The sequence below is a fragment of the Nesoenas mayeri genome (genome assembly GCF_963082525.1).
Source record: "Nesoenas mayeri genome assembly, chromosome: 2".
NCBI classification, from domain to species: Eukaryota; Metazoa; Chordata; class Aves; order Columbiformes; family Columbidae; genus Nesoenas; species Nesoenas mayeri.
The window spans coordinates 136,805,095-136,831,038 of record NC_137543.1 but is presented as its reverse complement, the minus strand read 5'-3'; the positions used below and the strand labels follow the sequence as shown (position 1 = coordinate 136,831,038).

The 25,944-nt window shown below is 38.1% G+C and overlaps 1 protein-coding gene across 3 annotated transcripts in view; it reads left to right on the top strand.

Annotated features, from left to right (window-relative positions):
- The window catches only part of UMAD1 (UBAP1-MVB12-associated (UMA) domain containing 1), an 82,116-nt gene extending 56,587 nt beyond the window's left edge, over positions 1–25,529 (top strand). For all 3 annotated transcript variants that reach the window (XM_080339178.1, XM_080339177.1, XM_080339179.1), the window contains exons 3-4: positions 8,020–8,105; positions 23,970–25,529. In XM_080339178.1, coding sequence (XP_080195304.1) covers positions 8,020–8,105; positions 23,970–24,227 — 344 coding nt within the window. In that variant the 3' untranslated portion in view covers positions 24,228–25,529. The remainder of the gene's footprint in view (positions 1–8,019; positions 8,106–23,969) is intronic.
- Positions 25,530–25,944: the final 415 nt, after the last annotated feature.

The following is a 25,944-nucleotide window of genomic DNA, read 5'->3' as shown; positions in this document are numbered from 1 at the left end:
AGTCGAACAAAGGAAGAGGAATGAATAGTTTTGAGGTTCTCCCTGAGGCATGGGCACACACACCCAGATAAGCGTGGTTGTTGGGTCAGAAGGCTTAGGTGACATACACTTCTCTTCTGTAGCTTTTGTTTTCAACTTCTTCCTTGTAAAATGATGGAACATGTCATAAGCCCTTACATGAATCTGTGCTATGTTGGTTGCTTCAGTACTAAGGATGTACTGAGTAGCTGATAAATCATATCGCTTGCTTATTCCGATACCAAACCTAGATAAGAAAGGTGCGGCACCATCTAGGGTAATGAACTCTAGAATGGGATTTCCAAATAGCAAGATGGAAAAGTAAGATCTACTGAAAGATGTGCTGTGGTGAAGGGCGTTCAGTGCTTTTGTGGGCTACTTAGAAAGGCTGGTATGTGCATATAATGGAGGGGAAAGTACTTGCATGGATCTGTCACATCTGATACATCATGGATTTATCAGTAAAGCAGAATGAGACTGAACCTCAGCATTTCTTTATGTTTGACATGGAAGTACTGTAAGTTAAAAACAAAGTAAAATAAAATTTAATCATAGGGGATCCTGTCTCGTGGATGCATGAATTCTACAGCTTTCTGGGACCTGGAGATAACAAATAGTAGAGGGACAGAAATAACTGAGAGCTGAGAGAGGCTGTGGAATCTCCATCTTTGGAGACTTTCATAATTCAGCTGGACAAGCACCTGATGAACACAGTTTAATTTTGAAGTTAGCCCTGCGCTGAACTGGAGGTGAGACTAGTGTGACCTCCAAGGATTCCTTCCAACCAGAATTTTGCTATGAAACTTTGGCTTTTGATTCATCACCTTTCTGTAGAAGTTGGCCACCTCTTAAAGGAAAGCCATGTAAATGTGGGTTGGGGGAGTGGGAATGATTTAGTCTCAGTCAAGTGGTTGGAGATGGAGTTGGATTTAAACACTAAGGGTCCTTTGTTTTAGGATCCAAGAAAGCTTTGAAAGAAGTCAAACTTTTAAGAAGTTGGAAATATAAAAAAGCACAGAAATAGAAAGCTGTTTGCAAACTTAAAAGTGTGTAGATCTGGGATTCTGAAACCCTGCAGGAGCCTCTAATCCTCTCATATTGTTTTTCTATTGCCATCTTTCTACAAGTTTTCGTTTGTGGAAAAAAAAAGGTTTTGTAGTGGAGTTTTTAGTCTGTGGTTGTGCTGTGATCTGGATAGTGGGATGTGGGTTGAGAAGACACTGACAGAATTGTTTAGGAAAATGAAGACTACATTAATATCACCTGCAGAAGGGTGGGATACCAAAATGAAACTGAGTGGCTAATCTTCAGTGGCATGTGCTGTAGTTGGATTTGCTATTCCTCTTAATTGGAAAAGGACTGAATTTTGTTGCTTCATGTCTGTAAATGCAAAAACACTCAGAATAATATTTAAGCAGTTACACTTTCCCACCTCCCTTTTACAAGTATGAAGAAGTCATTCTTTCAGGGTTCTCCCTTTGCAGGGCTTACATAGATTTTTTTCGTGGTTCATCAGTGTAATTAGAGAAGATACTGGTAAGTTCTACTCCCAATCAAAGATTTATTTGTAGAACCCTTTAATACCCAGCTATAAAAACACTGTCAGAACTCAAAAGGCTGCCAAAGACTTACCATGTGCCTGCTTGGGCTAACACAGACCTCTGCCTTAGCAGGGGCTTACACAGGCTTCCTTCTTGTTCACCCTTATGCAGCATAAACTCTTAAACTCTTGTTTTGCTGAAAGTTGCAGCTGTGGAGAATCTTTTTTGCTGATATATTGGATTTTTAAGGGGGTATTATTAGCTTGTTGAAATGAAACTGCTGTTGATAAGAAAAGCTTTAATATGAAACCAGGATGAGGTGACCTGAAACTAGGATGACTTCATTGTTTTGCCAACTATATATATTCTTATAAGGCTATTATGTCTTGGTCATGTGTACATGGAAGGTAATGAGGATTAATGTGTACGTTTTATAGCACTAATGCTATACAGAATTGTAGTCCCACTTTTAGAAAAGGGAAGAACCACGTATCCATCAGTGTCCTGTCTCTCCAATTGAAGAGGGCAGCACCTGGCCGGTGCCTTTTTTAATTCAGGTGGATCATTGAGCAGTCTCTTAATCACCAATGGGAAGTGTTGAATCTTTTACTGTTTATTATATTTTGCCATAATTGTGTACAGTACATTCAGGGGGGAGCTGGACTAGATAACCTTCAAAGGTCCTTTCCAACCCAAACCACTCTGTGATTCTATGCTCATTAGCAAAAACTTCTAAAGGTCTTCCCTATATCTTTTGTTAATTTTCCTGATCCCATAAAGCCAGCACAATTTCTTGTTCTGGAAACTGCCGTCAGTGTTCCCTGGTACTGCCCCACCGCAGTCCCCAGCTGCAAATATATTTGACTGATATTCTGGATTGACAGCTCAGCGCTCTTCTTTACCACTAAATGTAGCTATGGACTCTTCTTGAAAAGAACCAGGGCAACAGACATGAGGCTTGAAGATGGACATAGCAGTGAGGAGAGCAGCAGCCACTTGACATCCATTGCTGATTGCTCATCTGTTGTATGCGCAGAGAAAGGAAAAGAACACTTTGCTAGTACATTTGCAGTGGTGCTGGAAGCAAATGGAACCTGTGAGACCTTGGCTGGAGAAACAAGCAAGGCTGGAGAGAGACTGAGCAGCAACACATTTCATCCTTGCTGGAGGAGCCGGAGGGTATTTAAATGAGGCTGAGAGAAGGGCAGAACTCAGAATAGTGATACTATCCCTTCACATGGAAGTGGGATTGTAGGGAATCCTGAGACTCAAATGCTCAGGGGGGAGAGGGAATTACAGTTCTTCAATACCTCGCTAGATTGAAGGTGTGACCACTATCAGTGGACTGAAGCCTGAAGTTCTGTTAGTTTGTTCTGGAGCAGGGTGACATAAAATTGGTGTGGCTGGCCTGTCTTCTTTACCTCGGGGAGAGAGGGGAAGATTTATGAGTAAGAAAGAGGGGCAAAAATTTGCAATAAAAATTTGATGCTTCTACACTCCTCCTCTCCTGTTTTCAGATCCTACTAATCCTCTCTTAAAACTCTTTGTCCTTTGGCTTCCAAGTAGAAGCCAGAATACTATTTGTTCTTGCCATTTATATGTAGGGCAAAGAAGATAACGACAGGCAACAAAGAGTTAAGCACCTAGCTGACGTATAGTGGAAAGTAGCTGTCTTCCTTTTGAAACTGAAGGTGACGTTTGAAAATCCATTATTTGGTAGATGGTTACTGCTTGCCGTGTTGCACATGCTTCACTGCCTGACAGAATTCTTGCACAGACCAGGAAAGGTGGCAGTTTAAGTGACAGAAGACTCCAACATGTATTTACAATTGGCTTTAATTTTTTAAACTGAGGGTAGCCTTCTGAATGTTGTGTGTTGATCAAGAGACTGCACAGCCTGAGGATAACAGAATGCTGGAAGAGGAAAGAGTATAAATAGAAAGCCCACTTCCTTGTTGAGTAGAAGCCAAACTTGTGGTTGAACCTTTTTATACGAGAGTTTGCTGAGGTCCAGATAGGCAGCTGAATGCAGGTTTCTAAAGAAACCAAAAATTCTGAGGTCTGCAGAGGGACAGAGGTAGTACGTACTGAAGACTGGACTGGGTATTTCTTTCCTGCACAACACTTGGCTGCAGTTTGTGGAAAAAGAAGATACCAGTGGAACTCAGCGAATATTGCTGTAAATCCAGCACCACCTTGGTGAAAGGAGAAATGTAGGTCTGACCTTTGAGTGCAATGCTGTTTGTTTGGGCCTGAAAGAGGCTTAATATAACCTAAAACAGCCTCCCAAGACTGAGGATTTGAAATATGGGCTCATCTGGACAGTAGAATAAATATGTCTACTGCTCTCTTTTCAAACTTGAAGATATTTTTCCATTGATAAGTAAGGGAATATTTTACAGCAATAAGCATGATTTTTTATTCCTGATAGATTTTCCTAGCGATGTCCTGCATATATCAGATTATGTTGCTGATGTTTAAACCATATTAAAGTGTGTGGAGCACCCTTCATTTCTATTTCTTGTAGTCTCTAAATAGTATATCACATTTTTAGATACATGAGTTAACTTTTTTTTAAAGTTTTATTACTAAAACTTTGCAGAATGCTTTTAAACCGAGGGATAGATGAATCAGAATCTAATTGTTTTGTAAAATGAATAATTTTGTCTGTTATATCTTAATTAAAATGCAGCTTTAAACTTGCTCCAGTTCAAACAAATCCATAGCCTACATTTATACAGAAGGTTAGGCTAGATGATTACAGTGGTCCATCTGGCCTTATCTATGAACATATTTGCAGTTCAGTTCTGATGAAAGACTTTTCTTAGGGAGCGGTGGTGGGGAGCTGTTAGTCCTGCCTACTAAGGTCTTGTGTTTGTGATTTTTGCTGACCCAGGTTTCACTTGCTTAGTTTGGCAGAATTATAATTGCATACCTATTTGCATCAGGATTGTGTAAGGGGAATTGTTTGGGTTGGAGATTTTTTCATGGGTTAGTTTTGGGGTTTTTTTGTTGATTTTTTTTGGTGAAGTTTTCTTTTTTCTTTTTTTCGTAGTCAAAAACTGACAACCACTGGCATTAGTTCCTGCTCCCAAAGATGTGTGCTCTCATGGGATGTCTGTCTATTTGGTGTTTACCTTCATCCATCTTCCTAGCATGGAAGTAGATGGGAAGAGGAGACTGCAGGCTCGCAGAGGAGAAGAGGAAAAGCCAGATCAGAGGGAAGCGTTTGAGAGGCTGCGTCTGAAGAGGGAAGAGAAACTATGACTTGTAGTTAAGGAAAGAGGTTAGAATTGAGGCCAATGGGAAACTAGCTGCACAAAAAAAATAGGGGTGGCTAAACAGGATGGGTTGGCTATAGCAAGCTTGATTAACATTAGGAACTGGAGGAGCTGGGGAGCTACGTGAAAGTTCATTGATTATTTGGGCTAGTAGAAATAAGGATGACTAATATGTTTGGATATTTGAGATAAGAATCAGTCAAAGAAGTGCACTGAAAATATTGATTTCTCTAGAAAACTATTCTGTCAGAGTGGACATCCTGGGCAGCTTAGCATGCAGCTGCCTATAACTGTTTTAACTTCTTTAACTCAAATAATAACAGTCTGTACAAAGATTCATGGCTTAACTTGCAGGATCATATGCCTGAAAATTTTGGAGGATATTGGGGGTTTTCCCATTTGTTTCCCATTTGTCCTTTTTTTTTTTTTTTTTTCAGCAAAGAAGAGCTCTGCATTAAAGTTCATTTTACAAAAGCAATTTAAGTTGTGAAACACTATAGATATTGCTACATTTTGGCCTCCTTAAGAACTTATGACCTCTGGGAGTTGGGTGTCAGAGTTCTAAGTCAAGAAATTTCATTTCTCTCCAAATGAGCTGTTCTTATTCTTTCTTTCCTGTGAACATTTTTACATTTTTGACCTTTTGGTCCTGATTTCAGACAAAGATTTCTTTTCATCCTAAGGAAAACTAACCACAAGAAAAGAAGTATATTCTGCATAGCATTAACACACATCAATTTGAACTTTTGGTTTTTTGGATATAAAAACTTTTCTCAGGAATGGCATGTAAAGACAAGGGGAAAAAGAAGTTGGTTCCTGTGTTTCTTAAATCTCCGGTGTAACTCTCTTTCAGTATGTTGATGCATACACCCAACTTTACCCAGAATGAGTCATCTCACTGGCTCAGTCCGCTGTCCTTTGCCACTGGCTGGCTGCACAGCTCCTCCCTTACACATTGGATGAGTCTTTGGCTCTCTGCAGTCCACTCTCATCGGCACAAGGCTCCCTGCAGCCAGCAGGAGATCCCTTGACGAATCCTGATTTCAGGGAGGGGTATCCTGTGGAGTCTTTCTTCCCCCATCCTTCATGGAATGCAGGACTAGGAGTGAACACAAAAGGTCATTCATCTTCCTTGGCTTGGCAGGATTGAAACCATTCATGACAGATGTTTCTTCAGTCTACCTCTGAAATATTTTGGAGATGGACCACTGTTTAGAGAGACTATTTCCTTAGGAAGTTTTTTCATGTGCTTAAATAACCTTACTGATCTAGCCTAACTTGGGTACCATTTAAACTTGTTTACACTCTCATCCACACCAAATGTACCAAAAATACATCTTACTGTCCCCTTCATATATCTGTCAAGTGTTTTCATGCTTCTCCAAGTTTTTGCAGTCGTTCATTGCAGACTGCATTTACAAGACCTCTAATGTTTTTTCTTTGCAGACCTCTTCATTACAAATGCAAACTAATGGTTTAACGTTATTTATTTTCTTGGCTGTTACTTACCTCATTATCTTATAGGTGCTTACAAATTTGTTTATCGCAGTATTGTGGGGTGGAATCGAAGATGAACAGACACTCCATCTCCTTTGGTCTCTCCCTCCCCTTGTTTTTTAAGAGATTATGTGAATACAAGTGCTTTGGAGTATTGTAGGGAAAGGATTACTAGTTTACTGAGAAGCATTTTTCAGCTCCCCAAAAGACTTGAAAAGTTTAGATATTAACGGAATTAATAGGCATTATTGACGATTCTCAAAATACACTGTTAGGAATAATACTTGGATATTACAAAGCATGCCCAGTGACTAAATATTACTGCTTGTTTTCATAAGATACTTTACCAAATATTGCATTGTGCCTGGGGGGCCTGACCAGTCATTCCCTGGGGGCTGGTGACAGCGTGGAGCAAGGACGCATGGGCCTGGGTGTCACTGGCTTCCAGGCAACCAGCCCACGGGCAGAAAGTGGATTCTGCCAGGTGCACCGGCTCTAAGTAAACCTCTAGAGAAAATAGAACAGGAAGGTCAAAAACACAGGCTTTGCAGAGGAGTTAAACTTGAACCCCGTCATTTAGAATTGTCGCTGAAGGGCTCTTTAAGAGTACAGACTTTCAAAGTACTCTGTTGCAGAAAGCAGTATCAGTTCAAATAAAAAATAAAACAAGAATTATATGATAAATCTTTCATCTTTCTAAGTTGTCTCTTCTTACAAACTGTTTGCTGAGTAGCACTAACAGCAGAAGGAGATAATCCACAAAATCTTTATAACTTCCTGAAAACCCTCTTACCAACAAAGAGGACTGCAGAAGAGATAAGTGAGGTGGATACGTGCTTTACAATATCTGGGAAACAAAGGTTGTTTTTGTTTTGTTTGTTTTTACTACTTCTACCTTTTAAATAAAATTAATAACGTACCTTCCGCCTTTAAAATCGATTTAAATACTCTGTCTCTATTGCTGTGATCTGTTCGTCTTAGATTAGTATCAGCTGCAGCTTTTGGGATAAACTGAATCATGTCTCCTCTGTAAAATCCTGGGCAGAGGCAGCCAGGTGTGTGCAATGGGAGGTTAGTGCCCAGCCCGCCAAGGGGTTATTGTCCTGGTACAGTCAATACCAAGTAATTTCCCTCAACATGCTGCATCTCTCTTTCAGCACTCATGCACAGATATCCTCCGTGTGGAAAGGAGTTTGCAAATGAGGATGGAGTAGTGGTGCTCATGTCCTCCTCGCCCGGTGCAGGACTGGGACGTGATGGGTGTGTGCACCTAGTATTGCCTGCGCAGCAGATACTCGCACTGCTGTCGCCTTTGTTTGACACACTGCCATGATTAGAACTTAATGGTCCTAAAGTGTGCAAAAATAGGGGCCCTGCCTTTTTTCCTTCTCTTTCTTTTCCTCTGAATTTTTCCCTTTAACTAACTGCCACAGATTTATTCCCAGGTTTTGCAGACCACTTTTCAATATTTTTCTCTTTCCTTGTGTTCAAAATTGTGAAATATAAATGTGGCAACAGAGTAACCCCTTTCCCAGGGAATCATATAATTTGATTTTAAGAAAACTCAGTAAATTTTCTCATTCTGTATAAAATGTGAAGGATCTAAGTGATTTAATAGGTGGTGTGTTTGTTTTGTTATGTGTTTTGTTTTGTTTTGATTTTTGTTTTTTTTACTTTACCAGGTGACACAATTGATGATCAAAGTAGAGAGTCAAAGGATAAAACTTCATTTCCAGAGACCAGACCAATGTACAACCAACCTCCACAGGTAGGAGACTTATTTCCTTACACACACATGATGAACTTCCATAGCAGCTCATTTAGGAAACGTGAATGTCCTGCTGGAGAAGGTTTCAACACATTCACATCTTCCATAAACTGAGTGCCTACTCAGCCTTCCTTGTCATCCATCATAAAAGAAGCATTGCTAGTAATTAGATGGCAGTATTATCAAGGCCACTGATACTGATTTGCAAAAGAAAGAGTAAGAAGGCTGGGCTGTGTGGTATTGCTGAATATCTTATTTTTATACTTGAGACATGCAAACATGAAACTTTAGCTAGAATGTTAATGAATTGCATAGAAACATTGGCATGGTGAGTAATGATGGAAAATGTCAAACATTTGCATGTCATTATTTCCACAGCTAGCATTATAAGTAACTTCTTGTAAATGTGTGCGTATAATAGACTTACTTTCTGTTTCAGTACAATGTGGCTGTAAATCTGGACTTCCTTTTCTTCATCTGGTTTATTTAATATTTAATCCATGTATACCAAAGAGGGCTTTTCAGAATATTTCTGCATACGATGTACACATGTTTTCTTCTCCACTCCCTCTGAAAATGTTTTTGCAATGGGTATGAGCCTGTTTTGCACAGCCATATAATTTTAGATATTTGCATGATAACTGTGAGACATTTTCCGTGGACTTTTTGTGCTTTTGTGGTGGTGTTTGGTTTTTTTGCTTAACCTATACTTTCTCATACCTAGTCTTGAAACTAACTGTGTCTCTGACAGTCTCTCTCTTCTCAGTTGTATTTTAATATTTATTATTTCTAAGTCCCTTGTTATATCAAAGGTGTGTGAGATAATGCTGCATCTTTAAGAGTGGTCAACATATCTGTAGTCTTCTTTTTTTAATTTCAAGTTAAAAACTCTGTGTGATACAGGAATTTTAAATTCATCATAAGTAATGATTTGCCTTCTGATAACGTGAAAGTATGAATTAGTTACAATTAATCACGAAATTTTAGTCTGACTTCTGGATCCATGCACTTCTGAGTGGGGTGTTTTGCAACTGAAGTCTTGCAGTTTGAGGCAGTATAGAACATGAGTGTTGTGGTTACCTATGGCATGGACAGAGTTTCCCTTAATGTGATGTTCTATCTAGGTATTGTGAGCTGCCAGTTATTGTAGCTTCAGTGGTTTGTTCAGTTCTATAGAATTCCAATAAAATAGGAACTTGTGTAGATTTTAAGTGTTAATGAGTTAGAGGAAAGCAGCAAATTTTTTTTCAAAATAAAATAGCAGATATCACAGTGAAATTAAACCAAAGATTTATTTTAATATTTATGCTAAAAGACTTGTATGTCACAAAAATACTTGTATGAACTGGCTTGTGACAACATCAGTTAAATGAAGATAGCACAGGTACAGCACTAGTAGTATCAAAGTTATTAATTCCAGTCTCTGGACTGGCGTGTTTGGACTTCAAATTTACTCAAGTAAGTTCTCCGTTTCTCAAATTAAATAGAGTAACTGAGGATCATGGGAATTAAATGGATAATTCTGGCCATTAGGAAAGCAGTATTCCTATTTGCAGTTGTGAATATGCTTTGTGGGAGAAATCTACCAATTTAGCAAAATTGGAAAAGCATTGTATTTTGTATTATATATTCCATGTATCACTGAGAAATAGAACATTAATTGAAATAATAAACTTGTTACCCATAAAACAAGAATGCTTCATAAATGCAGTACAGTATGTTAAAAGATACCTGTTAGACTGCAAAGCAGTATCAGATATTTGTCATGCAGAGTTGAATAGAAGAGTGTTTAGTTCTTCAGCTGCATCTTTCAACTGCTGGAAAAATGCTTTTATTTTTGAATATAATAGATTTTACAATTTAGTAGATGTAGACTTTGTGGAACATGGGAAATGCTTTTAGAATTGTGATTTAAAGAAGAATGAAGTAATACTTTGTTCATGGGTCACTTCCTTATTCAAAAGGGAAATGAGACTGAGTTAAGATTTTTGAAGAAACTATCTTCTGGAGTATTTTTGGTCACTGTCGTCATCTTTGGCATTTCCCATTTTCTTAAGTACTATTGGATTTGTTTGCTGTGCAACTACTGAATTCTCAAGTACCTATTTTTGTATAGTTTTGCGTAATCATTTAAACCAATGCACAAATACAAGCTTACACCAAGATCATCTTGCTGCAACTAGCAATGTGTAACAGAACCTCTTGTACCAACTACCATACCTGCAGTCTGTGTTACTTAAAGAGGTTTTGATATTGTGTGCATCCTAGAGGAACTGCAGATACTTAGAAACTTACTGGAGGAAGGGTCTTCTCAAAAGGCCAACCTTAGTCCAAACATTTCATCTTCTGCTGCAGAGAGTGGGAACAGAAACTCCTGCTTTGACCGGACCAATGTGGAGCATCATCTCCATCTCCACGAGTACGGGCGCAGGTTTGGGAGGGTCAGTGCCTGATGCCGAGTCAGTACCGGGGAGATGTGGATGCTCTGGGCCTCATCAAGCATGTACAATCCTGCTGAAGTTGCTCCAGGCTCATGGACTAAAAGTCATACGCACATTTAAGTGCTTTTCTGGATTGTGGCCAAACTGCTTAGTGCTCTGCAGGGCCGAGAACTTATATTAGTCTCTTTGGACACTGAAATACAAAGCTTCTAATTTTAACTACAACATCATCATAATAGAAAGAGATATTACGGTCTTATTTTTTCATGCTTGTGAGTTTTCCATTATTATAGTGCAATTTCCAGATAATTCAATCTTTATCTGCTTTCATGGGGAACTTAGGTTAGAGAAAATAACAGAATGGAACGGTTAGTTTTGATATATGAAGAGTGCTAGAAACCCTAGTAGTGTGGTGGGGTTGTTTTTGATAATGAGCTATTCCACTGGTAAAGCAAATTAGCACAACCTTGCATTTTTGCCCTACTGTGAGAGCAATTATGTAGCATATCTATTAGGAGACATAAAAAATATTTTTGACAGATGGTATGGCTGTGAATTAGGATTTATGAAGATTATTGTATGTCTGGTGTCCAGGACACCTGGGATTATTAAATTGATGTAAGAAACAACAACAACAACAAATTACATTTCTGGTAATAGCTGCAGTGTTTTGTATCTCCCTACTGTCACCTTAAGAAGCAGTTCGGGTTTATTTGATATTGCACTTCTTGATAATCTGACGTGTGCTCTTTAGCCAACAGATGTCAGCAGATTTAATGGGTGAAAACTGTACCATTAAGTGTATTAAAATAAACCACCAAAAATGAGCACCGTCTTTTGATTGTAATTAAGATTTTTCTCTTGCTGTGTGTTCTTCGTTGTTTGTTTTTCTTTATAGTTCTATTTCTCCCTCAGATACTTAATAGCTATTGCCTTCTATCTAAGGAGCTTGTTATATGTTTTCTAGGGCAAGAGAGAATCCCCCAAGGGATTGCTTAATCCATAATTATCTAATTTATATGTTGTTGTTATAGCCATGCTTAATTATCTACCTTGCTGTGATACTTATCTTCATAGGACATAGTTTTCTTTATGAATTGCAATAGTTCGATGATGGTTCTTCTGCCCTTGTCATAAATTGCTACTAAAAACTGAGAACATAGCTGATAGAAAGCCCAGGTTTCCTAAAGTAAATGTAAAATTATCGGTGGTTTTCTGCATATAGATACTGGTGTGCACTGTTTTGAGCAAGTATCTAAATAAATTAGAAAAAATATTTTTGTATCAGAATAGGCAGATAATATCCTCATTAAGCTGATCCTTTGTAAAGCTGCCATGTAAGGATTCTGGAGAGATGTAAACGAGTTTCCCATTGTCTGGTTAGGGGTCATTAGTCGACTGGAAAGAAAGAAACACTATAAGATATAAAATATGAAGGAAGAGATAACGGAAGTTGTTAGTGCACAATTTAAGAGTGAAGGAAAAAATAAATTTAATTTTCTTTTTACTCCTCTTAGAGAATTTAGCAAGTATTGCTGAAATTGATAGACTTTCAAGATATCCTTTTCAGCAGAATGCCTGATCTAATTCCAGGACATGAATAATTCTGATATTACTTTGTCTTCATAAAAGAAAAAAAATAAAATAAAATAAACTTATTTCTTCCAGATCTGTTGTTGCCCATTTTTGAATAGAGCTCCACTGCCTGGAGTATTTTTACAAGTTACCAGAAAAGGAGATATAATTGATTGTGTCTCTGTCCCATCACCCTACTCTTAGTTTGTGGTTCAGAGGGTCCCATATTAAAAAATCCCGAGAAGGGTGTTCTGGCCTAGATTTACTACATCATTTTAAATTCCTTATATTTTCTTTAGAAAAGGTAGTATATATTTCAAAATTATTGGCCCATGTTTGTGATTAGTTTGCTTCATTTTGACAAAATATAGTGTCTTTAGAAAATGTTTCTGCTTAGATGGGGATTTTTGTTTTAAGCTTTCATAAGGTAGAATTCTAGTCATGGTCTGGGTAGATTAATGGCTTTGTCATATGTCATATTAAGTCTAAGATCTTCTTTTTCAATATAAAGCTCTTAAAGCACATTGGTCCATATTTTCTCTCTTCTTAATTGGGTATGTAGGCAATAATCACTTAATTAAATTATCCACTCTTAGAAGGGACTGGAATAAGACTGTCTGCAGCAGGTCATCAAGCATGTACTTTTGTCTGAACGTCAGTGCCATCAGAAGAAAGATCTGATGTTTTACTGGACTATTGTGTATGATCATAAGCTATGGGAAGTGAAGTGTTAACGTTACCTTTAAAGAAGGATGACTAGATTTTAGTGTTGGTGGCTGCAATGGACATCATCTTTCTTAGCTCCCTCTATCCTTTGCATGTGTAGTAAATAGCTGGCAGTTCTTTGGGGGAATCCATGTGCAGCCACAGATTGAAAGTGCTTATGAAGTAGAGCTGACATATAAGAAAGGCACAGGATACAGTTGTGATCTTAGTGAGAACAAAGGTAAATAGCCAGTCAGCTAAAAAAATCAACTGTTACATATTACAACTATTACTATGCAACAGCATATTTACTTTATAAAGCTTTGTTATATGATAAAGTTCATATTGCTATCTGTTTGATAATTGACCAAAGTATTTCAGGTCTTTTCTTACTAGGTAGATCGCCAGAGTGTATGGACCAGTGGACTTCTGTCTGTCCTCAACATTTGGGCAACTTGCGGGGGAGGGTATATGTACAAATTATATATATATATATGTGTGTGTGTGTGTATGTATATATACGTCCATATATGTATATATATGTATAAAAGACCTGGGGGTGTCTTGTAAACCTATCTCCTCTTAGGGTTTTTCTCAATTCTGAAGTGAATAGTTGAACTTATTATCTGTGTAGCATGATACACAGCTGGGGTTATTTCAGATACTTAGTAATCTCAGTAACATCAAGAATGCGATGTCCGTTGTCTTTTTCTTAAAGAGAAGCATTATATTTTTAGATATAGGGAACTGGAGTGGGAATTGGAAGATGTGAATTAACGTGGTTGTCACCGACTTAGAAAACGGTTCATTTTCAAAAGTAATGCAGTGCTCTCTTACAAAGCACTTTCCTATAGCACTATGCAAGTGTGAGATACTGTAAAATGCTTTGTTCAACTTTGGCAGAGAATTCATTACGACAAGAATTGAGGAGGCGTTGCAGTCTTTTAAGATGAGAGTTGAATGTTCTATCTGGGTAGCAAAAACCCGTAAACACAACAAATGACTTGGAGCATCCCTTCCTGCTGGTGGAGTCAGTGCTGTGGTCGGTCGGTATCATTGCTGAGGTTTGAGCCACAGAAGACAAAACCGCCTCCTGTAGGGAAGGAGTAACACACAAGCATGGGATGGTTTAGTGCCTATAAATGGCAATGTATGTACCCACATGTAAAAAGTTCATAAAATAGTAAAAGTGGCCTGACTGGCAGCATCTTCAATTTGAGAGCCAGGCTTTGGTAAAGGAACGCATACTCCCAGTACTGGCCAAGGCGCGTGTATCCAGAAACACAATTTGCCGACCTTCGTATTGAGTTTGGGCAGAGACTCGCTATATGTTTGACTTAATTGCTTATGCAGTTGCATTGGATGGTTATTAGTAGCAGGAGATGCTCAAATTGAGTGCCCAGATGTTCCCATCACATTTTTTAACCTTTCTCTAATTTTGGGTTCTTCTGACTAGCTTAATCCCCAGATAAAACTACTGATTATCCTGTATCTTGCCCGAACACATGTGGTTGGACTAAAAGCCAGTAATGCTGCTTCACTTTGCTGCTGTCAACAAATTGATTGGTCAGTCATCCTGCCTCTGGGAGCAACCCTTCTGGGCTTTCCAAATGTTAAAATTGATCTAAAATGCAATGTAGATCATACATCACTTGATGAGACTGTGTGCCAATATAGCCTGATGTTACAGTGATATTTACAGCATGGTGCATTAGCGTGAAATGGTGGCTGAAAGACTGTAATATAGGACAGTTTATTATTAATAATAGCTACTCTAAACACCAAGTAAGGAAAATAACAATGACTTTAGGTTAGTTTCACTGCCACTTTCTAGGGGGAAAAAACCCACAAAAACCCACCACAAACAGCAGTGGGCAGTCTGTTTTAATGGAAACATGACATGAAAACTGCCTTGTTTCAGTCCAAAATGCTAATATTGATAAGACAGGAATATATTTTTCTGTACTTCCCATCAGCGTGGTGTGATCCTTTCATCACAATGTGCTACTGCTGTGATTTCTGCCTTGAAAAAATCCCCAAAACTTCATCGCTCCTCAGTCGTATCAGACTTGGGAAAGACTGTGCGCTGGGTAGCACGTTGTCAAATTTTGTTCTAAAGCACCTTTTAAAAATATGAAATAAAGTGGAAATTATTTGTTTACAAATTTCTTTGCTTCCACAATATTGCAAGTGTTAAGAATATTTTTCTAGTGTTGTTATGTAATTAGGGGCCCTGCTTGGTAAAAACAAATCTGTTTTAAAAGCCAAAAGATACCCTTCTTCCTTTTCATTATGATCCAATTATCTTTCTTCTGTAGAGAACCAGGGGGCTTTGGAGGCCACCTTAATTGAAAGTGATCACCATATTTGTTTCCTTTTATTTACTTAATTAGTTATTTGGCCTTTTATTGCTTTAAGAGTCATCGTGCTTTTATTCCTGCGTCTCAGAAGCCTGAGCAGTAGTTGCTGAGGACAACTCAATCTTGTTCCTGTAGGTAGATCGAAGCTTTACAAAGTCCGGCTCCTGGTAACCTGTTTGCTGAAGGTGATGTTGACAAATGCTCCAGCTACACACTGTGTGTGGGGGAACTCAAAGTCAAATTTCCATCCTTCCTTTGTGTTACTGACTGGAATCTCTCTGGAGAGAGCAGGCAGAAAGCTGTGTTAGGAGATGCTTGCCTAATTCACTTCCTCAGCATTAGAATGTTTTAAATTTGTAAATAGGACATATTGCCAGTCTTGCCACATGGTTGGGTTTTAAGCAGCAGGATAAAACCCTCTGAAGAAACACTTGATACAGCAATTTTTATTCACACATCTGCCGGAGAAGCTCTTTATGTTCTGTAAGACTGAGGAGAGAGACTGTTAGGAAGATCTGGGGGGTTTAGTTACCAAACAAAAGTTGTGCGAGCACCACTGAGGCTGTTTGCAGGAATCGCTGGAGGAAGATCCACCTGGGTTCAGACAAGTAGTTCTTTTCTGTTCACTCTAGTTAAACAGCTTTTTTATGAAAACCAAATCCAGGATCATTTCCTTTTCCCTTCCTCTTATTGTAGATGGAAATTGTTATCCCTTGGTCTTTTTCCTTTCATTGATATTAACGTTCTAGGGAGACATTTCACAGATGTTGCTGAATACCTGAAATTATTCAAGGAGGTGTTTCCTTTCCTTCTCAAAACAATAAACTACTGATTTATGCAGCTTTTCTCAGTTGTTCCAATTTACTGAAAAATTGACTATTTTTTTTTTTTTACACGGTGTTTGCTAAAGATTTTCTTACTAGTCTTTTATGGTTAATTGTCTAAGTTCTTAAGTAAACAGCTTCCTCTCCCATTCAAGTCCTTGGATTTTCATACACTTAGCAGAATAATGAGAGAATGAAGTATTATTCCTCCTTTTAAGAGGTTCTGCTCCTCGAACAGCTACCAACTCAGAGAAACTTTCACCTTTTTCCTGCCATAGCAGGTTACCATGTTGGAGCTTCTACAACAGCGGGGGTTGGGAACAAGAAATAGAGACATGGAGGCAGACGCCCGGTTTGTCTGAGTTTCTTTTATTCAGAACATCAGCTTCCCAAAAAGTCATCAGGATATTTTTTTGCTTGCAGCAGTAGAAAGGAACTCAAATCTTGTTGTCACCAACTACATGGACCAAATGTAGCTGCTAAATTAAAACTGATTATTTAAATGCTATTTATTCCAATGTGCAAGTAAAGTTTTATAGAAAATTATTTTTTTAGTATATATCTGTAATATCTGGCTATATTGAAAAGTTAAAATATAGTCTTTCCTCCTGATTCCAGCTCTGTTAAAAGAGTATTTTCTAGGGGGGTGTGTAACATTTGCATCCTAGTTAGTTAAAAATTATTGCCCCACATACAAAGAACTCCATCATGGTTCAAAGTTGCCTCAATAGATAACTGAATTTTAATAGTTAATGTCTGAGTTTTGTATTACATCAGGAACGAAGGTAGCAGCAAAATAAATGTGAGTACTTTGTGCTTTGGGATGACACTGGAGTTACAGAGCAAATCCATTATCAGCATTTTTCAGACTTCTCTGTTCATTTTGCAATATATTGACTTGTCCTTCACTTCTCATTTGTGGCTATGAATGCACTGCTGGGTGTCTAGAGCTGCCAGTATTTTCAATTACAGTTCTTCTGCCTTGCAGTTTACTTACTATAATAATTTTCATGAACTTTTTAATCTTTCAACAAACGTGCTACAGAAAAATAAATAAATCTGGCCTAGTTAGTAATATTTCTTGGCAGTGGCAGAAGCACAACGTGCTGCATGTTGTTCATGCTGCTTGTTCTAATGTATGAGATCTTTGCTCTGAATAGCTTGCGTAGTACTTTGAAGGAACAGAGGAACTAGATAAATTGTTCTTTAATGAACTCGCATCTCTCTCTTTCTTCTTAGATAGTTCTTATCATGATATTCATATTGCAGAGGAGAACGTCCCGAATTCACCTGTGAGGACAGTGCCCAAAGTACGGGGGCCTCCAGAGAGGCCCAGGGAAGCGGCAGGAACAGGAACCTGCTACTGAGGGGGCATAAAAGCTGATACAGCTCTGCAATTATCACGTTCAGAAGTGCCAAAATTGGTTGGGATAGAGGGAAAGAGTATAATTATTTTAGTTATGGTGGGAAATTAGCATTTTTAATGAAGATTTAGAATCCTTTTCTGCTTTCTCTTAGTTCTGCAGTCTTCCTTCATGTTGCATCTTCTCCCTCTTTGTTCACAATTTTATAGTTTCTCATTATAGAGGCCCACATTTAAGATGTAACAGTTCTCTGTCTTTAAACAATTATCGAATGAAATAAATAATAGGAATTCGGTATAAAGGAATAAAAGTAGGAGCTAGGAACAGAAATATCATTATACAATTTTGGTTATATTAAGTTCAATATATTTGCTAAATTTATCACCAACCCCCCCTCCAAATACTTCCTGTGCCGAATTGTTATTATAGGGGATTGAGTAAAAACAGAACCTTAAGCTTGTTCTGGTTTGAGTTTGCAAAATTATTAATGAAGAATTTTATTTTTTTTCTTCTAGGATGTGCAAAAGAGATCGTTGATTTAGACACTAGATTTGCGGTCTTTTGTGGTACTTAAGAATACTTTTCAGGGTAGAATTGCATTTTGCAAGTGTTTCGTAGATGAGACTCACAGGCATCTCTAGCATTTACTAGGGCAATTAAGCTAAAACACTTTAAGAGTGGAACATTCAGAGTATCTGGAGTACAAATGGCAGCCTCACAGTTCTTCCCCTCTGCAGGGGACCAGTTTTAGCTGTTTGAGAGAGCAAGGAGCTTGTACTAATTACAGAAAGTCCACTCTGCATTTAAACTATCAAATTGTTCCTACGTTAGAGAAAAAGCTAGTTCTGAATTTTTTAATTGCTTTAATGCCAGTAAGAATGTACAAATGTACATCGTTATTGATAATAAAAGTGCAGTTTAGTAAAGATTCCCCTACTGTTCTTTGCAGGCCAGGATACACTGTGGGCAGCTTTGCTATAATAAAAACCTGTAGAATGTCACAGGTACTTTTCACAGTTTCTTTAGAATTTTTTTTAATTTAAGATTTCAGCAACATTACCCCGACCTTGATTCCATTCTAGTCTAAGGAATGGCTGGAAAGCAGGCTTTAAAGTGGAAAATGAAAAATATCTACAATGTATGTCACAAATCTGTAAAAATATACTTAAATGGCTGGTTTAAAATCTGGTTCTGTTTTACTCTGAACAGCAATAGTGATAAATGGAGAAAAAGCATGCTGCCTACTGATCTCACAAAATTTGTACAGGTAGCAGCAGCTCTTTAAGAAAGAGTTATCACTGCTGCGTAACAGAATGAGAGTCATAAGAGCCTGGGAAATGAGAGCCCAAAGCAAATGGAAAAGCTGATTTCCAGTGACAGCCATTGTTGCTTCTAAAAGCTTCTCGAGGACTTGTTCTTAGCCTGGAGCTTTCACTGTGGAAGTCTGTCCTGCTGCAACCACCGACAACACCAGTGTCAGGCTGGTATTGCGATTCCATTCACTGCATTTCTGTTACACAGAATTAAATACAACAGTAGCCATTTGGATACGGCAGCGAGCTACTGCAAGGTCTCCAGCACTTCTTCTTCCATCTGCTTGTGTTCTCCCAAGTAGGAATAACTTTGTCTTGGGTCCCTGGAGGGGATCCTGACTAAACTCTTCAATAAGCCTTGAAAGAACAGCAGCTCTCCCGATTCACATGAGGTTTTCTGAACCATCTCAGGCCATCTGTATTGTGCGTGTCTGGGTGGGTTTCTTCCTGTCTTACAGTTCTGCAAGGAAATAAGTCACATACTTATTGGTGTGGACGTATTTTGTTGATTATGTTTTGCGTTGGGTTTTTGTGACATTTAAAAACTGTAATGTAATGTATGCTTTTCCTCTCTCCAGCAGGGTTTTACTGATCCTTTTCTCCTAGCTTAAATTTTTGAATACAAAGTGCTAAACATTCAGAGTGCCTCATGAATGATTTTTCTTTCCCCTGTGTTCCTCTTTGCTGTTACTGTTCTTATTTGAAAAACGAATCATTGTCATCAATGGAGATGCTCACTCTGGAATTCCTACATATTTTCTAAAAAGATCCTGTGAATACCCTAAAAAGCATCAGCTACAATTGGAGAAACAATCCACTAAGACGATTTCCATTTCCAGATACATCAGACGTAACTGCTAAATGAATTCTGAGGTACATTATGATGCACTGTAATACCACTAAATTGTTTGAAATAAAGATAATATTACTCTATCACCAGTAGTCTTGTAGGTCTCTGTCTTAATTATGATATTCCAGGATATTTACTGAATATTCTGGAAGACTGACTGTATTGTTTGTTTCTCAAGGCTGTCTTTTTAAGGAATTTTCCTTCTGGGTCTGCTTCTGGGATTATTTTTTTTTAGAGAAAGTACGAATTTCTTTAAATGGATCACTTTTTTGTTAGAAAACCTTGTTCAATAGTTTGTATTATAATAATACGAGCACTGATCTTTGATTCTCCTTCAGGGCGCTGTAAATCCAGCTTCTCCGTACATTGTAAACTATGCATTTTCTTCTTCCTTATGAGACTCTTGGCAGACTTTATGGTTAGTACACAGAGATGCAGCAAATGAGATGTTTTTGAAGGCAGCTGAGAAACGTTTTTTTTTTTTTTTTTAAAGAGCAAAAAAGAAGAATTTACTTTAGAGGATAATTTTGTACTTTCTTAGTTTTGAAATAACATATAACACCCTTACTGTCAGAGGACAATTAGTATCTGGTGACCAGCTACCATATATGTTTACATATTATTTCTTTTATCCCTATTCATTTGGGTTGCAAACCAAGAATGGAGAAAACACCTTGCTTGTTTGAATTAAATTTGATTACCATACCTTCCGTAATTTTAACTGATTTTTTGACTCCCTCGTGTTTGGTGAAATGCAAATTGTTTGATGATCTTCTAAGTGCATTCAATTAATATTTCTCATAGCTGGATTGTGTGTCATAGCATTTGGCAGTGCTTTGTTTAGCTGATGTCCAAAGAATATGCTCTGAATAGATTGTATTCTGGATAAATAAGTTCAGCATTTAAGTAGAAACCAGTGTGACTAATGTGGGATATCAAATTCTCTAGGACTTGCAGTTCTATATATGCTTGAAGAATGCATGCCTGAAAACATAAGCCATTTCATAACCTTGACGTTGATTGCATCACAGAGATTTGTGCTGGGCTTTGCATTGTAACCAGCTTGGGCGGTCTCAGCACTGGTGGTGATTGATGTTCTCTACTGGAGTGTCCAGTTCTTCATTATGTTACCACCATCGCTATAAAACTCTGCTGGTCAGGTTGGCTTCATCAAGGTCATTTCACTGATGTGGATTCTCCAACATATGAGTGAAACATGTCCTAGCCCGTTTAAAGGATGTCTTTATGATTTGGGAACACAAAAATATATGTAGCGTCATACGGTCTTGCATATGAGGCTGATACCTAAATATCACTGCAAGAGTACTCAGAAACAATTCTGCATAACCAAGGGCAGTGCTTGCCTGTAATGACTACATTAGGCAGAACTGAGAAATCACTTCTTGCAACATGAATTTTTCAGGTCAGGAACTTTTTCTTTGTGCTTGGATACCTAATAGATAAGATAAGATAAGATAAGATAAGATAAGATAAGATAAGATATGCTATAACACATATGACACACTGTGTGCTAGATAAAGGGATGGGCTCCACAATATTCAAACTGCAAATGTGACAGTGTTTTCCAAGTTAACTTGGCCAGTGTTTTTCTAGAATGTTTGGGGTTTGCATACTGCATTAAAGAATTGTCCTCCCCAGGTTTTGTATTTTTCCCATTGCATATTTTGTTTGGATGTCAGTCCAATAATAGTCAAGTACAATGTGACTTGTTATAAATGAAAAAGTCAATGTGAACACTTCAAGATAGTGAAAAATGGGCATTTGCATGGGACAGACAGTAGTGGTTTATGTGTGAGATGGAAATAGGAAATCTTGAGTCCTTTTCTCATTCATGCTGTAAACTGATCTTGTCATATTGGACTCAAGACCTTCTCTTGAGGGGCTGGGAAAACTGGGACCCAAAGACCTTTCGATCTGAGCTCAGATTATGGCATTTATTATACTGACCTGACACTTCTCTTTGTTACTGACTTGTCTGTACTATATTACTCCCAGCCATTTCAGGCTTTATTTACAATACTGTTTTGACTATTAAGAACCTCACTGACAGTATGCAGAGATTGAGCATGGTAAAACGATGCTTAACAGTAAAATTATTCTGATGTAATTCATCCTTCGTTACTGCAGTCTTGCTTTGAAGCATGGAGTGGGACTGGAAATTAAGAAAAGCTGTTTCTTGCTCTAACGTTGTCAATATACGGTATCTATTGTGTGCAGAAAGGGTTTTAATTTCAGAGGCTGCCCATTTGGCACCTTTCTAACAAATGTAAGGTTTCTGGAGGAAAAAAGAAGGTTCAAGATGCTTTGTGCTCTCTCCAATTTTTCTTTCCTCTTTGAATTTAGTTTTTTCCATGTAAAATAAACATTAGATTCTAGGGATTTCTGATTATCATCTGAGCTATGGGAACAGAACAGCAAGTGAGGAGTAGGGAGAGTAGGAGTAAGGACAGCAATGTGGGAGTAGGGGGAGGCAAAAGGGTCTTTGAAGATCTTGTTTAACATTGCCTAGATGGAACCTTTTCCTCTTTTCCTTTTGGGGCTTTCTGGCTATCTCTTCTCTCCAGAGTATGGGACTGATGTAATACAAGCAAATACCAGCACCTCAATAAATGTTCCACAGGTTATTTCTTTGAAGAGGGAATGTAACAAATTTATGTAGAGTATAAATTAAGGGAAGTTTTGATGTTTACAGCAGTTACAAATTTAAGTACTTATTTGAAGTATTATGGTGTTCGGGTTTTTTCCAGATAAATTTCATTAACCTAAATAAATGTTCCCTGTGTTTGGCAGTGTTGTGAGCAAAAGAGCATGTGAGCAGCAGCAGATGTTTATGAATTTTGTTGTGATGCATACCTTGAGCCTATTTGGCCATGGCAAGAAGGAAGACTTCCCTCTAAGTGTTACCAGTTAGCAGCTGTAGAAGCTGAGATCCCTTTTTAAGTGAGAGCTGCCGATCTTTGACTTGAAGATAACTGTGCTGATCAGAGCAGAGTTGTTAGCTACTCATAAGGGTAGAGAACTGAGAAAAGGAAAGCTGGGGAAAATAAGGAGCAAGAAGAAGCATCTGTAAACTGTAGCTGTAGGAATTATGTGGTACAGACGTATCAATATCACAATAGCCTAGAGAACATTGTTAAAGCAGCAGAAGCCCAGCAACATACTTTATCTCCAAAAGGCTCTGAAGTAGCCTAGAAGAGCAGACAAAGATGGGATTACTCTTTCCTTTTTGATACCTTTAAAATAAAATGTTTCATAGCAATTAGCCAGAAGGTGATCTGAAAGAGAAGGGAAAGAATCAAATAGGATTTGTGCTGGGAAGTGAATCCCAGCAGCTCAGTAGGAAGGTCCTTCCCTCCCTTGCCTCTTTGGAGATCAGCTTTTGTATTGGATTATGACCGATAAGGTTAGTAGTTATATCTAGCAGCCATTCCTTTCAATAAAACTTGTTAACCTAAGAGAAATTTTACATTATTATCCTGTGACATAATAGTAACAGATCTTGGGAAGTTCATCTTAAGCTTCAGATTTCTGGTCATCGTGAGTATAAACAAAAGCTTCAAATGAGGGTCCATGTCAGAGTGTGCAGCAGCACTAACCCCTTCTGTCCCGGCCGCTTATGGAGGAGCGAGCTTCCTCCGTCACCTAACACAAGCACTGACTCTGAGCCGACCTAGATTGGCAAGATTATTTGTTCCACTGTCAACAGTTTATATGGAAGGTTTAATGTTTGCTTATCAGGAAATGATGGGTTGTGTAAGGAATGACTAGTGCTCAGGTTGTGTTCAAGTCAAATGCAGTCCTTCCTTTGAGAAGGATGTAGTGCCTTCTACCTGGCTTGGTAACTGTGTTTTTCTATAAAGCACGTACTTGGCCATGCGTATATTGCCATATATAATAGACCTCACCAGCCAGTGATGCAATTCCATTTCAAATTGGAAAGCAATATGAGTAATACTTTGAAATAGCTGGGAAAGGACTGGTTTTTAATCACCAAAGTCATGCTTTTGGACAACTTCTGAAAAGGCACCAGGGGAACAAAAAATGGAGCTTCATCAGTTTATGAAAGTTGTGTGAAGTAATTTCCCATGAACAAGAATGGACATAATGGCAAAAGGTCCCATCAGCATTATGGGTTTCATAAATGTAGAGTAGCATTACGTGGAGAAATCCCATTAATCATTCAAAACAATCTATTGTTGCTTTAGCCTTAATTCAAGTCAACCTGACCCAAAGAATTATATCGACATGTACTAAGAATTGCTGGTTTAGATCTGAACCAAACTCTGAAACCAATTTTGTTTATTATTTTAATATTTGCTTTCCCTTATTAGTGGGTCACGATGTTTATGAGTACAAAGCTTTAGCTGCCTGAGTTGTAGTGTCTAAATCTCCGTTGTTCTTTTCTCTTCAGATAAATACAGGGCACCGATCGCCATTGACTGTATCAAGTGCAGAGGTGGGAAATGAAAGGAGCCAAAATTTGGAAAGCAGCCCTTTCATGTCAGATCTTCTGAGTGACGTCCCCTTTGCCCTAGCACCACATGTGTTAGCAGTACAGGGCACCCGTAATGACGTTCCTGACCGATTGCTCACCTATGACATCAATGATAATTTATCAAGATTTTGGTATGACTTTACACTTGAAAATTCAGTGCTTTGTGATCCATAATGTTTTATTTATTTTTTCTGTCTGTGTCAAGGAACGAGTCTTAAGGCGAAGATAAAGACTTATTTTAATCTACTTAATATTTTGAGGCCCTGCCACTGGTGTATCAGATGCATTGCATCAAAGGATTATTATTCACAACTGTGTTATATTTTGTAGCTTTCAGTGAACTCTGACTTACTCCGTTAAATATTCTGTTTATCTCCAAAGAAATCAAGCAAAGCTGTTCCAGCCTGAGTAGGAGACGAGCTGTTGGTATCTACTTCCAGTAGGTAGACTGCAGACGCAAACATTTCATAACTTCAAGATGAAGTCTACGCACGTCTGCACTGTTTTTTCACTCAGATACTAAACACATAAATCCTATAACACGTGTTTCCTTAAGATCACCTCTGATTTTCTGCAGATAGAAGGCAGTATTAACGCTAAAGCAACAGTGCTTTTGCACTACTGATCAGACAGCTTTTCAGTTAAACCAAGTTTTAAAACTCAGAGTTAATGATGAAGACTTAATAGAGTTGGTTAAACTTACCCATTTCAAAGTGAAGCTCAGCCGCTCTACTCCCTTTCCAGTAGATGGTATTTTTGTCCATCTCATTCATTTTGTGCCTGGAGAAGTCCTGCCTGTTGGCTGCTGTTTGTTCTCATTACCACATGTGTTCCTGATTTATACACAGATCAGCTTTTCCATTTTAACCTCTTTGCCCCCTGAAGAAGGAAATCTCAGGACACGTACTTTTAATGGTCACACCCTTCTTTTTTTAATTTGTGTGCCAGAGATACAGATGGCAATGTTTAACAACAGGAAAACATTACATTGTTTCTTATGCAGCTAAATTAAATGGCTAAGTAGCTAAACATGCATTCTCACAGAGCGCTGTGTCGCGCGCTCACAAGGTTTGAGTATGTTTCTCCCGAGTAAAACCAGAGCTGCTGTTGCATGAGCAACAGCTCTCTGATGTAACATCATGATTTGTGATGAATAATGACCTGTGTCACACAAAAGACTACACTTGTTTTCTGTCTCGGGGTAGAATATTTATATTGTGCCAAATGTTAGTGTATATTTTCATATGTTTTCTATGCTCTGTGATAGCTAAAAATACATGTATTTTCAGATGTGCACCCTCTTACAGTATTTGAGGTAAATACTGTAAATGGTGGAGAAATTGTTTTGTGAATACATCTTACGTTGTTAAATATTCATATTTTAGATATTTTTAAATGTATGTATTTAGTATTTTTGACAGCTATGTTCATATATGTTTTGAAGTTACTGTTTCAGAGAAAGTATCTGTGCTGCAGTCCAATTAAAAAAATGCTGAATAACAGTGAGTTGTTTTTTTATGTGTGAGAGTTATTGCTTGTCTTTACCTATATTGTTTACTATAGCTGTGAACACTAAGAGTTCATAGGAGCTTGAACTGGGGAATTCAATCTGGAAATCTTTTCACTGTCATTTAAAAATCAAGGTCCTTCTAATCAAATATATCAGACTTTCATCTGATGTGTTCTGTGTGCCATGCATGTGACTCGTGGTGGTTTAGGTGGCATCCATGACACTGCTCTGAGGACAGAGAAGGGAAGGACTATGAGCTCTTAGAAGGAAGAGTTAATGCTACCAACTTGTTTAGAATTGTGTGCTGAGTCTTCTAGTTAACACATACCTGAAGAACTACATTTAATTTTCATGACTGTTTTCTATTTAATTGTTAAAAAG